This window comes from Herpailurus yagouaroundi, unplaced genomic scaffold (assembly GCF_014898765.1).
Source record: "Herpailurus yagouaroundi ecotype Mexico unplaced genomic scaffold, PumYag 201, whole genome shotgun sequence".
Taxonomy (NCBI): Eukaryota; Metazoa; Chordata; class Mammalia; order Carnivora; family Felidae; genus Herpailurus; species Herpailurus yagouaroundi.
In genome coordinates this window covers 6,643,319-6,658,110 of record NW_024412432.1, presented here as the reverse complement: position 1 = coordinate 6,658,110, position 14,792 = coordinate 6,643,319, and the positions used below count along the sequence as shown (strand labels likewise).

General features: G+C 36.2%; 1 protein-coding gene across 2 annotated transcripts in view; it reads right to left on the bottom strand.

Moving 5' to 3' along the window:
* GKAP1 (G kinase anchoring protein 1) overlaps nucleotides 1–14,792 on the bottom strand; it is an 86,091-nt gene that overhangs the window by 59,501 nt on the left and 11,798 nt on the right. For both annotated transcript variants that reach the window (XM_040450306.1, XM_040450305.1), the window contains exons 2-4: nucleotides 12,895–13,147; nucleotides 11,081–11,224; nucleotides 983–1,060 (exon numbers count right to left, since the gene is read on the bottom strand). In XM_040450306.1, coding sequence (XP_040306240.1) covers nucleotides 983–1,060; nucleotides 11,081–11,224; nucleotides 12,895–13,104 — 432 coding nt within the window. In that variant the 5' untranslated portion in view covers nucleotides 13,105–13,147. The remainder of the gene's footprint in view (nucleotides 1–982; nucleotides 1,061–11,080; nucleotides 11,225–12,894; nucleotides 13,148–14,792) is intronic.

The following is a 14,792-nucleotide window of genomic DNA, read 5'->3' as shown; positions in this document are numbered from 1 at the left end:
ACAATGACATAGTCTAAAGGCCCATAAGCATGATCAGGGTCATTTATGATCAACTATAATCACAAACTGAATATATTTTATGGACCAAAAAAATTCCCAATACATATAAAACACTAAAATGTCAAATTATATGAAAATAATAAATGTTCAACTTAAATACAGACACTAGAAGGCAACACTACTTTAACTTAAATGTTCCTATAGTTACAAGCTATACAATGCTTTTCAGCACATAAGCCAATACCACAATTTAGTTACACAGTTTAAGCATGCAACTCTTGATTTCAGCTTAGGTCTTTTTTTTTTTTTATTTTTTTTTTAATGTTTTTATTTATTTTTGAGAGAGAGAGAGACAGAGCATGAGCAGGGGAGGGGCAGAGAGAGAGGGAGACACAGAATCCGACGCAGGCTCCAGGCTCTGAGCTGTCAGCACAGAACCCAACGCGGGGCTCGAACCCACACATCGCGAGATGATGACCTGAGCCGAAGTCGGATGCTCAACCGACTGAGCCACCCAGGCGCCCCTCAGCTTAGGTCTTGATCTCATAGTCTGTGGGACTGAGCCCAGCGTCAGGCTGTGCACTGACAGCGCCGAGCCTGCTTAGGATTCTGCCTATCTCTGCATTGCCATCCCAGTTGTCACCTACTCTCACCCTGGCTCATACTCTCTCTCAAAATAAATAAATAAACATAAAAAAAAAAAAAGGAGTGGGAACCTTTTTTTAAGGAAGAATTTCTTAAGGTGCAAGAATTTCTTAAGGAAACATTCCAAATCACCAAAGTTCAGTCTTCATGTTTTTGTTGCCTCTCAAAACTTGAGGAGTAATCTTATTATAAAAATTTCATAATAATATTGTTATGATGATGAATTTTTAGGACAAGCTTTAAAAGGAAAACTTTTATATAAAATTCAGGAAGGATTGGTCCAAACCTTTGAACAATTAAACTTCTGAAATATCTAAATCAATAAATGTGTAAATACCTTTTTGTGCTCTTCATATTCTAATTTACTTAGCAATAATGCCTTCTCAAGATCTGCTTCAAACATTTCAGATGTCAGCTAAAACAAAAAGAAAGTTTCACAATTATGCCACACAAGCAAAAGAACTATGACTATATATACAGAAAGGAAAACAAATGCATTAAAAAATAACCTGCATTCTCCAAAGTTATCTCTCCATGCCAAAGTAGGGAACCCTGTATTTTACAGAAGATACCAAGGCAAAACTTCCAATTTTGATATTTCTACTTCCCTATTCACCGTCAATTATGTTTATATATCAATTTTTCCCTTTAGCAAAAAAAACTTACAAAGAAATTGACAATATATTAGATGTCGATGATGGTATCCAGTTTAAGACACAGAAAAATTTTAATAGGGATTACTACTCAAAAATACTAAAAAATAACACAATCAGCATTATAAAACATACCATTCCCTTAATACAGATAAATCCATGTGTACAGAAACTTTAAACAGGTGACCAAAAAACTTTAAAAGGTGACCAAATGTCCTGGTATATCCCTGATGTTATAGCATAATTATTCATAGTGCATCTTTTTACTCATATCCTTTTATTTGGTTGCCCTACCTTTTAAGGTAATCTAATACTATAAAAAATGATTCTTTAATTTTTGATCTATATCTTTTGGTTCCTCTTTCCCACCAGTCAGTCTCATCTTAACTTCTTATAATACAGCTTCCATTACCCTCTAATCAAACTACTCTCCAAGAATTACTTTTCTTAATTGCCAAACAGAATTGCTACAGTAGTTGGGTGGGACTTCGGGTTTCCACCACGGAGATAAGGTTATATCTGCAGCTGTACACAGGAGAGTCACAACATAAACTTCCTGGACTTGTGTACATGTATGTGTTGACCTATGTGGACTAGATAGTAAAAGCACACATTTAGTGGGTATTTCTTGTTTCTGTCTGTTCAGAAACCATTCCTTTACTCCTGTGAATAACTGTATTTCATCCCAAAGTCCTATGATTCTAGTAGGATAGCCGGTTATATAATCCTATATACCACCCACCAACAAACCCACACAAAATCCAAGCTACCATCATCAACGACAGCGTGGGGGCAAGGGATCCAACTCTTCTTTTGATCTCCTAGCAATTAAATTTTGAGAACAAACACAAAGCAAGCGGGGTCTAGTCATGTGACAGCCCTCTACAAATGAGCATGTACTAGTTGTACTAGGTCACTCCTCTAAGTGCTCCAGAATTCTTAGTTTCCATCTTCCCCAAGGCCTACTTGTTTGGTTCTTAATTCAGATCTGTGAAACCTTCCAACAAATGATCTCTGCCAAGTTAATCAGAATTATTTCTACTGCTTGATAACAACAACAAAAATCTAAACCAAAACAGAAACCAACTCCAAAAAGGAGTGATATATTTCCAAGGGATAACTTAAAAATTGGAAAAATAGTAACACTGGACACAATGAACTAAAGCTTTTATTCCTAACCAAATCATACCTCTGAAAGCATCTCATCTAAACCTATACTAAGACAACAAAAAGACGGGGGGGGAAGAGTAGGTTTATCACAGAAAAAAATTAATCTAATTCAGAGAAAAATGCAATTAGAATTAAAATGGTAAATAAGGGATTATAGCACTAGAAAATACCGTAAGCCCAGAGTAAATTGTATATAGTTCTATAAAATAACTAAAACAAACTGAAGGATTAATTCAACCCAAATTAGTAATAATCAAGAAAAATAAACTAACCTTTTAAGTAATTTACGATACAAAGGGACATTCAAAAACAATATAGTTATAAGGTAAAAAAGAATTGGATTCATGTGTTACACAAGTTTATATCAATTTCTCCACCTAAACTCATAGCCACTGAGTACAAATATTTCTCTGTATGTAAAGCCAAGAAGTCATCCCAACACGGAAAAAGTAACAAAACGACTTGAGTTTATTCTGAACAAAGTTGATTCAATTTACCACTAAACTTTTAATCCACATTAATGACATTTAACATTTATAAAAATTGCATTTAATATTATTTCCAATATATTACATATTCTGACCGATATTCCAAAAATAAGTTAGCAGGCAGGAGAAGAGGTTAGAGAGTTGAGAGTCTTGCAAGATGTCATTATTCTTTTTTCCATTAACTAGTAGCACTTGAATATTAAAGTAGCTGATTCCAATAGTATGATAAAAACTGAATGAGATAGAACTTTTAAAGTGACAACTATGGTTCTCTTCAGCATTTGATTCTAAATAGCAGTTTAGAACTTTTAATTTTAATTTTAATTTTTATTTTATTTTTTTAAATTTTTTTAAGGTTTATTCTTTTTTTTTTTTTAATTTTTTTTTTCAATGTTTTTATTTATTTTTGGGACAGAGAGAGACAGAGCATGAATGGGGGAGGGGCAGAGAGAGAGGGAGACACAGAATCGGAAACAGGCTCCAGGCTCCAAGCCATCAGCCCAGAGCCTGACGTGGGGCTCGAACTCACGGACCGCGAGATCGTGACCTGGCTGAAGCCGGACGCTTAACCGACTGCGCCACCCAGGCGCCCCTAGAACTTTTAATTTTTAACATCAACTAGTATACAAGGAAACATAAGTAGGCAAAAATGATTTAAGTTTCAATTTAAGTTTCTAAGAACTAGAACAAATCTTCCAAAAATATCTGTACGATCCAACAGGATAACAGAGAACCTGGGGCGTCTGGGTGGCTCAGTTGGTTAAGTGTCCAACTCTTAATTTCGGCTCAGGTCGCTATCTCAGTTTCATAGGCTCGAGCCCCATATCGGGCTCTGTGCTGGCATTCTCCCTTTCTGTCTCTTTCTCTGCTCCTCTCCCACTTATGCTGTCTCTGTCTCTCTCAAAATAAATAAACTTTAAAAAAAAAAAAAAAGGTAACAGGGAACCTTCTATGTGCTTTGCCTGTAGGGTTTTAAAGAAACAGCATATGTATGGGTTTTGCCCTTAAAGAATTTCTACTCCAGTTGGGGACTAACACATATGAAGTGCAGAAAATAGAATAAGATGTTGAAAGTGCTACAAAAGTGGTGGGAAAAAAACATATACAACAAATAAAATTTAGAGAGGCATACAGAAAAGACATTGATTTAAGTCTGTCCTTAAATGACAGATATAATTTGGACAGGTAGAAAAGGGAATAGAAGAAGTTCAGGAGGAAAGAGCCAAGTGAACAAAGATATGATATTAAAAATAATGTATTATGGGTGACACTGAAAAAGAAAGGGGATACCCGATAAAGTGTGAATTCAATACAAGAAAGGTGTGGACAAAATCCAGGCTTTGGGAGATCACACAGGTGGATAATTTAAATTCCAATTCCATGTATGCTAGCTGTGACCTTGGGCAAATTACAGAAGTTCTGTAAATTTCAGTTTCTTCATATATAAAAAAGGAAATAGAAGTATCAACCTTACAGAGTAGTTTTCAAGATTTAAAGCTATTAATACATGTAAAGTACCTAGCACAGTGCCTGCCTGCCACAAGAGTTACACACGTGAATTAGAATTCCCCTTCTCTATGTTGGAGTACAGTGGAAAATGAGGTTGCTTAGGTAGGGTAGAATTAGATTCCAGACACTCCCTAAAAATTACAGACTAAGGGCAGCTGAAGGAGAAATGCTGATAAAAGTAACTTTAAAGAAATAAACTGAACCCTTATAAAAATAAAGGCTTAGAATCAATGTGTTTGGCTAACCCTCTGTAATCTCAGCATATAGAACCAGAACATAAAAGTACAGAAAATAAAGGCTATATCTTGGAAAAGAACAGCCAAGTTTTAGAAGACTAACTGAACATGAAGTATGAAAGACTGAATTAAAGATAAGATTTTTGATCCCAGATAACAGGGAGAACGGTAGCATAAGACTAAAACTTCAAGAAAGAGAAAGAAAACATGATTCTAAATTCTCTAAACATTATCTTATAGCATTAATCAATCATAAGACTACTATAAATACAGTTGTCAACCTAATTCATCAGAACACGTACAGGCAGAACCAACAGGGGAAAAGAAGTCTGAGCCTAAAAGACAGGTACCAGGCAAGAAAACACAAAAATCACCATGATTTTTAAAAAGTATCTTCTATTAAGCTTGCAAATAGAGAATTCCTCATTTATGAGAAGAGGAGGAAAGGAAGAAAAAGAGGAAATGGTAGGTAGGTACTACAATGCCTATAGGATTGAAGAAAATACTTACATGTGCCCAAGATGGAGTACTTCAGAACCCCTTCCTCTTGGCTTCCTTCATTGACTCCTACTCCTCATCTAGTAGTAAAACATTTTTTTTTCTATTTAAACAAACCTATAGCTCAAGGGCTTATGATCAGTTAAAGAGTATGAAGAACCAATGAAAAACGGAAAGGACGGTAAACATTTTGGAACTAGATTTTTAAAAATTGATTTGTAAGCCTAAGTACCATAACAATTTTACCCGTTTTAAATTCAAGCAAAAGCAATTCTAAATGAAGAGTTACTCTTCATTTCCCACAGGCATCATGGGAACAGGATTTTATAACACAACACAGAACATCATTCTGAAGACCTCTCACGCTTGCAGCCAACTGTTTATTTAGTCACAACAGCAGCAGTGCCCTGTCATCCTCTAACTCCATGATCTTCTGAGTGTGGACCACCTATCTTTCACTAATTTGGAAAGCAGAATTATCTTCCCAGAAATCTTCTAATAGTCTTACTGAACATTATTATTTTAAAGGTTGTCAATGTTCTACAAAAATTGGATCTATGTGTACACACTAATTATCAGGTTCAGTTCATTTTAGTTAATGTATCTTGATGTCTTTTGAGTGTTGTTTACATTTTTTTTTAATGTTTTTTTACTTTTGAGAGAGAGGAAAAACAGAGTACAAGAGGGGGAGGAGCAAAGAGAGAGAGGGAGACACAGAATCGGAAGCAGGCTCCATGCTCTGAGCTGTCAGCACAGAACCTGACGCGGGGCTCGAACTCATGAACCATGAGATCATGACCTGAGCTGAAGTTGGACATTTAACCAACTGAACCACCCAGGTGCCCCTTAAAAAAAATTTTTTTTTAGTATTTATTTATTCTTGGAGTGTTGTTTACATTTTTTGTCTGCATTTTTGTTGTATGCTCTCTTCTATCTCTAAGGAACAAAACTGGTTTAATCATATACTGAGGGATTAAAAGTAGGAATGAAAACAGAACTATAAACATTGCAACTTATAAAAAACACCATGAATTTTTAAATGAACAGGACACAAATACAGTGAATACAGAATATATATCTGTTTGTGTCAGGACAAGAGCGATACCATATAAGCAACTGAAAAGGAAAATTATAAATAGAAAATTAAGACAGTGACTATTTGAAATTTTGATTTGTTGAGTCAACCTATTTGTTCCTAGCTGCCTGCTATGAGACATGGTCAGAGCTGTAGCCTGAAGACACCAGTTTTTGTTTCACTTTCAAAGCACAATTGTAGGAGTCTTTTCCAGAACAAGTACCAAGTAATGCTTTTTCCAGAAGAAAAGTGATGAATTTTGTTGCTAAAAAAAGAGCCCCAAAATACAGAGGATTCATTTGAATTTGCACTCCTTATAGAGATATAGAGACACACATGCAAGTCAAACAATTGCCAAGGGTCTTATTATACCAGCCATCAGGTTAATGACAAATAGTATACTCACAAACAGAGAACAAGCTATTGGCAAAACACCTTTAATCAAATGGAGTAGAGGATTCAATGTGAAAGAACAATTACTATTGTGCACATGCTAGCAGATAATCCACTTCGGAGTCAGATAAAACCAGTGATGTGCGGTTTGAATCAGTAAGAGGAAGAAACACACAAATTTTGATTGGTTTATCACTAAAAACTTACCATGAGAAGAAATTTTTCTATTCAGTTAATTATTTTTGAGCCATGATGTAGAGTTACAAAAAGGTACACTGGAATCAGTAATATCAATGTATCATGAATAAAGGAGGTATAACTATACCTGAACAATATCTCCACAGATTTATTCCCAGGCAACAGGTATTACTGAACAGTATGTCTCTTGATCTTAATTCAATATTAAAAGTAGTAAAAATTATAAATATGACCAAATCAAAGCAGGCCTATTCATCTGTTAAAAACAGCTTTACTAAGATGTAATTCACATACTTCATATATCACATAAAACTTGTGCATTTCAAGTGCAAAGCATATACCTCCTTTTGATGTATACCATTCTGCAAAGAAATAGGAAATATAACACTATCTTTCCAACTCTGAAGTATGCTGAGATGGATACAAGTCTACGAAATGGAAAATGAGATACAAATATTTCTTAAGATACTAATATTGCATTGAAGATTATCTCTACAATTTCTAGCAACTTCCATAACATACCTCAGCAAAATATATAATATCTTGAATAGTCTGAACCTATTCTTTCAGGTCAATGTGTCACAACTTTTAATGTTAAGGAAAAGATAAGAATTAGGATCAAAATGTGTTCTAGGCAGTTTGCCCCCGTTGGTCTTTTAATGGGTAAATTCAACTATTTATATTTATTTATAAAACAAATTATTTGTCTATTATCCTTTTTCATATCTTATTTCAAAGGCTTCCTTGCATCTTCCTTTACTTTATAACTTCTGCTTATATGGACCAGGTTTAATTCTTTTTCTTCAACTGATTTAAAACTTATAGAATGAAAAGTCTTGTATATAAATAGTTCTTTTAAATTAAAAAAAAATCACACTTGGAACTATGTATCTTGTCATCAATATGAAAAATCTTAAAATACCTATTGGCTTCCCCAACCTACTTCCTTACCAATTTTGTGTTCAAAAACAGGGGTTCCATTCCATTTTAGACAAATTCTTCATGTGAATTATGTTCTCATTAAGAACAATTTACAAACACTACTGAGAGTTAATTATGTATTGAACTAGCTTCAATGTTCGCCACTGGTACTTTCCAATTGTGCTCTTTATTTAGATTTGTCTTAATTGGCAAAGAGTGTATCTCAGAAAAATTTGCAGAAAGAATAATGGCAGTATGCCTCCTTAGCCCTTGCATGTCTGGGAATATATTTCTTTAGCATTCAAAAATATGACATCTTGGGGCGCCTGGGTGGCGCAGTCGGTTAAGCGTCCGACTTCAGCCAGGTCACGATCTCGCGGTCCGCGAGTTCGAGCCCCGCGTCGGGCTCTGGGCTGATGGCTCAGAGCCTGGAGCCTGTTTCCGATTCTGTGTCTCCCTCTCTCTCTGCCCCTCCCCCGTTCATGCTCTGTCTCTCTCTGTCCCAAAAATAAGTAAACGTTGAAAAAAAAAATTTGTTAAAAATATGACATCTTGGCTAGATACAGAATTCTTGGTCCTAACATTTTAATTCTGCCATTTAAAGTAGCTGGTCTAATTTTTTACCTGTTTTCTCCCATGCATATATTTATAGTATTATTTTTGTGTCTCTTATTCTTAAAATTAAATACTTTTAAGAGAATTTTTAAAAAGTTTTCCCAAAAAATCCTTTGAAAAAGGCTTAAAAGTTCTTTCAAGCTCAGCTTCAAGTCCTTTAAGAAAATTTTTATCAACATTACCTTTAATGATTGCCTCTATTCTATTTGTTTTAGGGACCCTAACTCTGCCTCTGTTGGATTTCAGTTCTGTGTTCCAATCTATTAGGTTGATTTTATTGGCAAAATTTATCTCTAATTTTCCTTCATACAATTGACTCAAGTTTCTTCAGTGTATACTCTGTTCATTAGTCTTTCTAGTGAAATTTTAGATTCTATGATTTTACTTCCCCAAAATTTTTTATTTCACCCACCCCTCTTTCCAACTTCTTTGGCACTTTTTCACCTCACGTTATATATATCATTACTAATCCCCTTGACTTTTACAAAATGGTCTAGCTCCTTGGTTTTTATTAAAAGAACAGGTGCTGTCTATAATCAACTTCTGCTCCCTGTAATAAATATTTTTCAAAGTATGCTTTCACTCTGGAGACTAAGTACAATGTTCTTTTCCTTTCACATGGCACAAACTTCTTCAGCTGAGATGAGATCAACTAAGTTCCACTGTTTGCTCATATGTAGACGGAGTAGATGCTTGTTTACTATCCACCTGGTTGCTGTTTAATGCCAGCTGTCAGATTTTATGCTGAGGCTCTGTGAAGCCAAAGTCACCTTGGTGATTTAGGAGTAGGAAAGTTTGTCTTAGCATAATTTCTCTCTTGTGATTGAAAAAAGTAGCCACATAACAGGCTGGCTTTCTATAGTCAGCTTTTTGTCTGGCTCAGCCCTCAATACTGGAATTTCTCACTGTGCTGCTTCTTTATTGTGCAGGGAGAACACCCACCATTCTATAGGCTTTTTGCCTAGTTTAGTCACTGCCTGGTCCCTACTTTTAAAATTTGTTATTCCACACAGTAAAATAGATTCCAAATGGTTTACTGTCCATCTGTTCCAAGGTCTGCCTTTATCTCTTTGCCATTCATCGGTGTTAATTATCCTAGCATCTACTCTACTTCTCATGACCTTGATTATTTTCTGCAAGTGAGACTTCCAAATATGCTACCAGGTTTTCCTAAGTGGTCCATCAATAGCATATCCAGCAGAAGTTCCTCAAAGTTCCTGAGCCAGGGATGATATTCTTGTATAGGGCCAGGGCCATGTCAACTATTTCTTTTTCATAATTACCTGGTCATTCTGGCAGCAATCAGTAGGGGCAGGAAGAAGGGCAATCAAATATCTGTGCTCAGGTTCCCACATTACACAAAATGGATTTTGGTGCAAATTTGAGTAGTTTTCCTTCATTAATTTTCCAGTGCTCTTAGGGCCACTGGGAGAAATTCTCTCTGGTGAAGACACTGGTTATTCTATTACTGTCTAAACAAAGTAGATCATTACATTTATACTTGTAAGAATTTGTCATAATAAATGCCATAGAAGGAAAAAAAGAAATAATCAAATAAAAACTAGAGGGTTTAATACAAGACAATGTATCTAGTATCCACTGCCTGGAAATATCTTTTAAATGGCATCTGCAAACAGCTCTTGTATAATAACTGATGCTTGTGATGATGAGCCTAAGGCACTACACAATCCTAATGAAAATGTGATAACTAATACAGCTGATGTGTTAAGAGCACAGTTTAGTATACTCTAAATCTTTTAAAACTAGTAACTGAAGCATGATAGGTATAGCACTCTATTAAGCCAAATATCTGATAAAACAATACCTCTTCCCAATGGATTAAATGACAGTTTAACAAGTAAGCAAATAAGTATTCATTTCTCATACATCCAGTATCTCCTAGAGTACATTCTAGGCTTAGTATGTTATTTTCCTGAACACCACACAGAAAAAGAAACTGACTGGTCTTAAAAATTACCTGATTTGGTTATTACTGATATCTATTTAATAGAAGCACAAAATATCATATAAATAAGTTAAACTAACAAATGTCATATACTATGTTACATCAAAGTTGAAGAGGAAGTTTACCTTCAAAGTTTTTCTTTTTTAAGCAAAACTGTGACTAAGTATTAACAAGAGACCTCTGACCCTACAAATACTCATCTCTTGACATGAAAGAATTTAATCCTGTTGTTTTACCTTCTGTATCTCTCCCTCACTTGTAAAAAGGCATATAAACTTAAAACTCACAAAATAACTGCTTTGAATTACATAAAATAACAAATATATCAACTTTTTCCTAGATAAAAAACAGAGCCTCTCAGTAAAAGCAAAAGATGTGTGAATTAATCCAATACAATATGCTCATCAGAATAGTGTTGTCATGGATTCAGATACACTGCCATTTTAAAAATGCATAAATTTGGGGTGCTAGGTGGCTCAGTCAGCTAAGCCTCCAACTCTTGATTTAGGCTCAGGTCATGATCTCAAATCATGAGCTCGAGCCCTGCCTCAGGCTCTGGGCTGTCAGCACGGAGCCTGCTTGGGATTCTCTCTCTTCCTCTCTCTCTGCCCCTCCCCCGCCAAAATAAATAAATAAACTTAAAAAATAATTAAATAAAAATGCACACATTCATCAAAATACAAAGCAAAACAATCTGATTTACTTAGCTGTACCTGTTCATCTCTTTGCCTCCACTCTTGCCAATTCTCTTCTCGTGAATCCTTCTGCACTGGGTTTGGTAATGAAAGTTCATGGTGAGCATTACAAATGGCATGGGAGGATTTCTGGGGAATTTTCTTAAAAGCAAGATTCCTGAGCTATGAAACAAATGAACAAAAATCATTAAATTCAGTCTACCAATTCTAGAATACTAATGATTTTTTGTTAAGAAGTCAATAATATTTCTATTCCACTCATTATGCTCAGAGTCACTATTTGTGCTTTTCTTAATCTCTGTAAAATAATAACTTCACAGGTATTTAGATAATATTGGTGGGTTTCTAAATGAAACAATAAGTGAAAATGGACTGTATTCTATTATACCATGATTTTAATGATTCTGCTTTACTTAAAGGAAGAAGTTTATAGAAGTGAAAAACAGGATAACAGGTGTACTTTTCACTATGTTGTACACCTGAAGCTAATATGGCACTGTATGGCTTGTGGTGAGCATAGCATAATGGATAAACCTGTTGAATCACTATACTGTACACCTGAAACTAATGTAACAGTATGTGTCAACTACCCCCCAGTAAAAGAAAAAAAATTTTAAATGGGGATAATGATAATATATCATTACTGATTATTACAGGGTTGTTGTGTTGTTATTAACTGTGTCAACAGATGCAAAGTACTTATACATACGTGACCTACATGACACTCTATGTCAACTATACTTCATTTTTTGAAAAAGCAAAACAGTGGGATTCAAAAAGATTAAAGTTGGGGTGCCTGGGTGGCTCAGTCGGTTAAGTGTCCAACTTTGGCTCAGGTCATGATCTTGCGGTTTGTGAGTTCGAGCCCCACGTCGGGGGTCTGTGCTGACACCTCAGAGCCTGGAGCCTGCTTCAGATTCTGTGTCTCCCTCTCTCTCCGCCCCTCTGCCACTCATGCTCTGTCTCTCTCCCTCTCAAAAATAAACATTAAAAAAAAATTTTTAAAAAGATTAAAGTTTAGGGGCGCCTGGGTGGCGCAGTCGGTTAAGCGTCCGACTTCAGCCAGGTCACGACCTCGCGCTCCGTGAGTTCGAGCCCCGCATCAGGCTCTGGGCTGATGGCTCGGAGCCTGGAGCCTGTTTCCGATTCTGTGTCTCCCTCTCTCTCTGCCCCTCCCCCGTTCATGCTCTGTCTCTCTCTGTCCCAAAAATAAATAAAAAATGTTGAAAAAAAAATTAAAAAAAAAAAAAGATTAAAGTTTAATGGCTTACAAATTTAAAAGTTTAAACAACTCCAGCAACTACTTTGCTAGTCCTTAAAAATACAGGGCCTAGTCCACAAAATAACATGATGAGCTAAAATTGGACTGGCTAAACCAGTCTCAAGTAACACTCACATCATCATGATCTGAGATGCAGCAAGTGAAACAAGAGATAAAACTATTAAGAAGTTGTTATGGATTGAATTGTAATCTCCCAACAGATATGTAGTAGGCCTAAAACCCTCAGGTGTCCGTGAATGGGACCTCATTTAGAAAATAAGATCTTGCAGAGGTAATCAAGATAACTTACAATACAGTTTCACTGAATGACAATGGGCCCTAAACCAATATGACTACTGTCCCCACAAGAAGAGGTGAAGACAGAGACACGCAAAGGACGCTAAGTCACAGCAGAGGCAAAGACTGAATGATGCAGCCACAGAAGCTAGGAAGAGCCTAGGAAGGGCTCTACTCAGAGTCTCAGAGAGAGCCTGGCTCTCGCTGACCCCTTGGTTTGTACTTCTGCTCACAGTCTATTGGGAGAGCAGTCACAAATAGTTCTAATTGTTACCTCATTTGCTTCACTCTGTTGTTGTTCCTTCTTTTTTCTTCTTTTTTCTCTCTTTTTCTCATTTGTAGTTGATTTGCTTGCTTGAGACTTTCCAGTATTCCGACCTTTGCCTTTTCCGGGCTCAGAATCAGAACCACTGCCACTATCTACTTGCAATAGGGCAAAACGAGAAGCAGTAGTGGGAACAGAACTAAGTACTGCTGAGGCCATTGTAACGATTTCTATTTTAAAATACTTTTGTCAAGAATAATTCCTGTAGGGAAGGAGAAGAGGCAGATGAGTAAATATGCTCAGTAAAATCTGTTCTAGATTCTAGAACAACACACACACACACACACACACACACACACACACTTCTCCCAACACTGGATTTAGTAATGGGTTTTTTGGGGGTTTTTTTGTTTGTTTTTTTTTCAAGTAGGCTTCACACCCAGTGTGGAGCTCAATGCACAGCCCAGCACCAGGCTTGAACTCATGACCCGGAGATCAAGACCTGAGCTGAGACTGAGTTGGAGGCTCAACCAACTGAGCCACCCAGGCGCCCTTGGATTTAGTAATATTTGGATTCATACCCATAAGGCCTACTGGCAATCATATTCTTTTCTAATTTAAGTAAGCAATATACAACTGTAAAATAGAAAATAGAGAAAAGATACGAGATTTCACAACTATTGCAAGACTACCACCAATAAAATGTATTCATTTTTCCATATATGGTTTTCAAAAATTCATGATTTTTTTTCTTTTTTAAGTGTACTGCTGTAATATATACATATGTACAGAGAACATGTTAAACCAACATGGTTTACAATAAAGTAGGAATATTTTTTACATTGCAGAGACCCTCAGTCCAACTTCCAAGACAGGAAAAAGGAGTAGAAAAGGAAAAACACTCCTATCATTCACAAAATACTACCTTAAAATTGATTCTGGAGACTGCTACTAAGTCACAGAACTGACAACAAAATAGAGAACCAAAGGAAACTTTTTCAAATCACCTTCCACATTATCTTCTGGTTCACTAGCTTCAGCATACCTTGAGTATACCTATACACTTCGGATATTAAAGGTCTTGCAGTAATATCTAACCCAAATCATTTAGTTTTACAGAGGAGGCAACTGGTACTTAGACTGGTTAAGTGACTTGCCTAAGGTCAATCTGCAAGTTATTGGCAGAGTCTCGACATAAACCTAGGTTTGCTGAACCTTGCTCTGCAAGTTCAAAGTAAGAAGCCCCATAACTACTAGAAGACTCTAGAAGACTTGGTACTCTTTCAATTAAAAAAATTTTTTTTTCTTTTTTTTAATGTCTATTATTTTTGAGAGAGAGACAGAGAGAGAGAGACAGACAGACAGACCACAAGCACAGGGGAGGGGCAGAGAGAGAGGGAGACACAGAATCCAAAGCAGGCTCCAGGCTCTGAGCTGTCAGCACAGAGCCTGATGCAGGGCTCAACCCCTCGAACCCACAAACCTTGAGATCATGATCTGAGCTGAAGTTCACACTCAACCAACTGAGTGACCCAGGTGCCCCAAAAAGAACCACATTTTCTTAATAGATTGTGAAATTAAGAAATTTGTTCATTTTTATTTTGAAATGTATCAAGTACACAACTCAGTAAAAAAATTTTTTTAAATAAATGAACATTCCAGTTACCCAGCACTAAGATTAACAGAATGTTAACTCACCCTGTGCCTCTCCCCAATAGCATCCAACTCACCCTGTCCAGAGATAATTATCCTAATTTTCGTGTTATTCATTTGCTTGTCTTTACAGTTTTAACATGTCTATCTGGAGGCACAGTACTCATATCCAAACCAGCTACTGTCATTTCCAAAATATCCTATTTTTTCCACAGGTTCCCCCCTATTCAGTATGGTAGAGGACTATGCAAAAG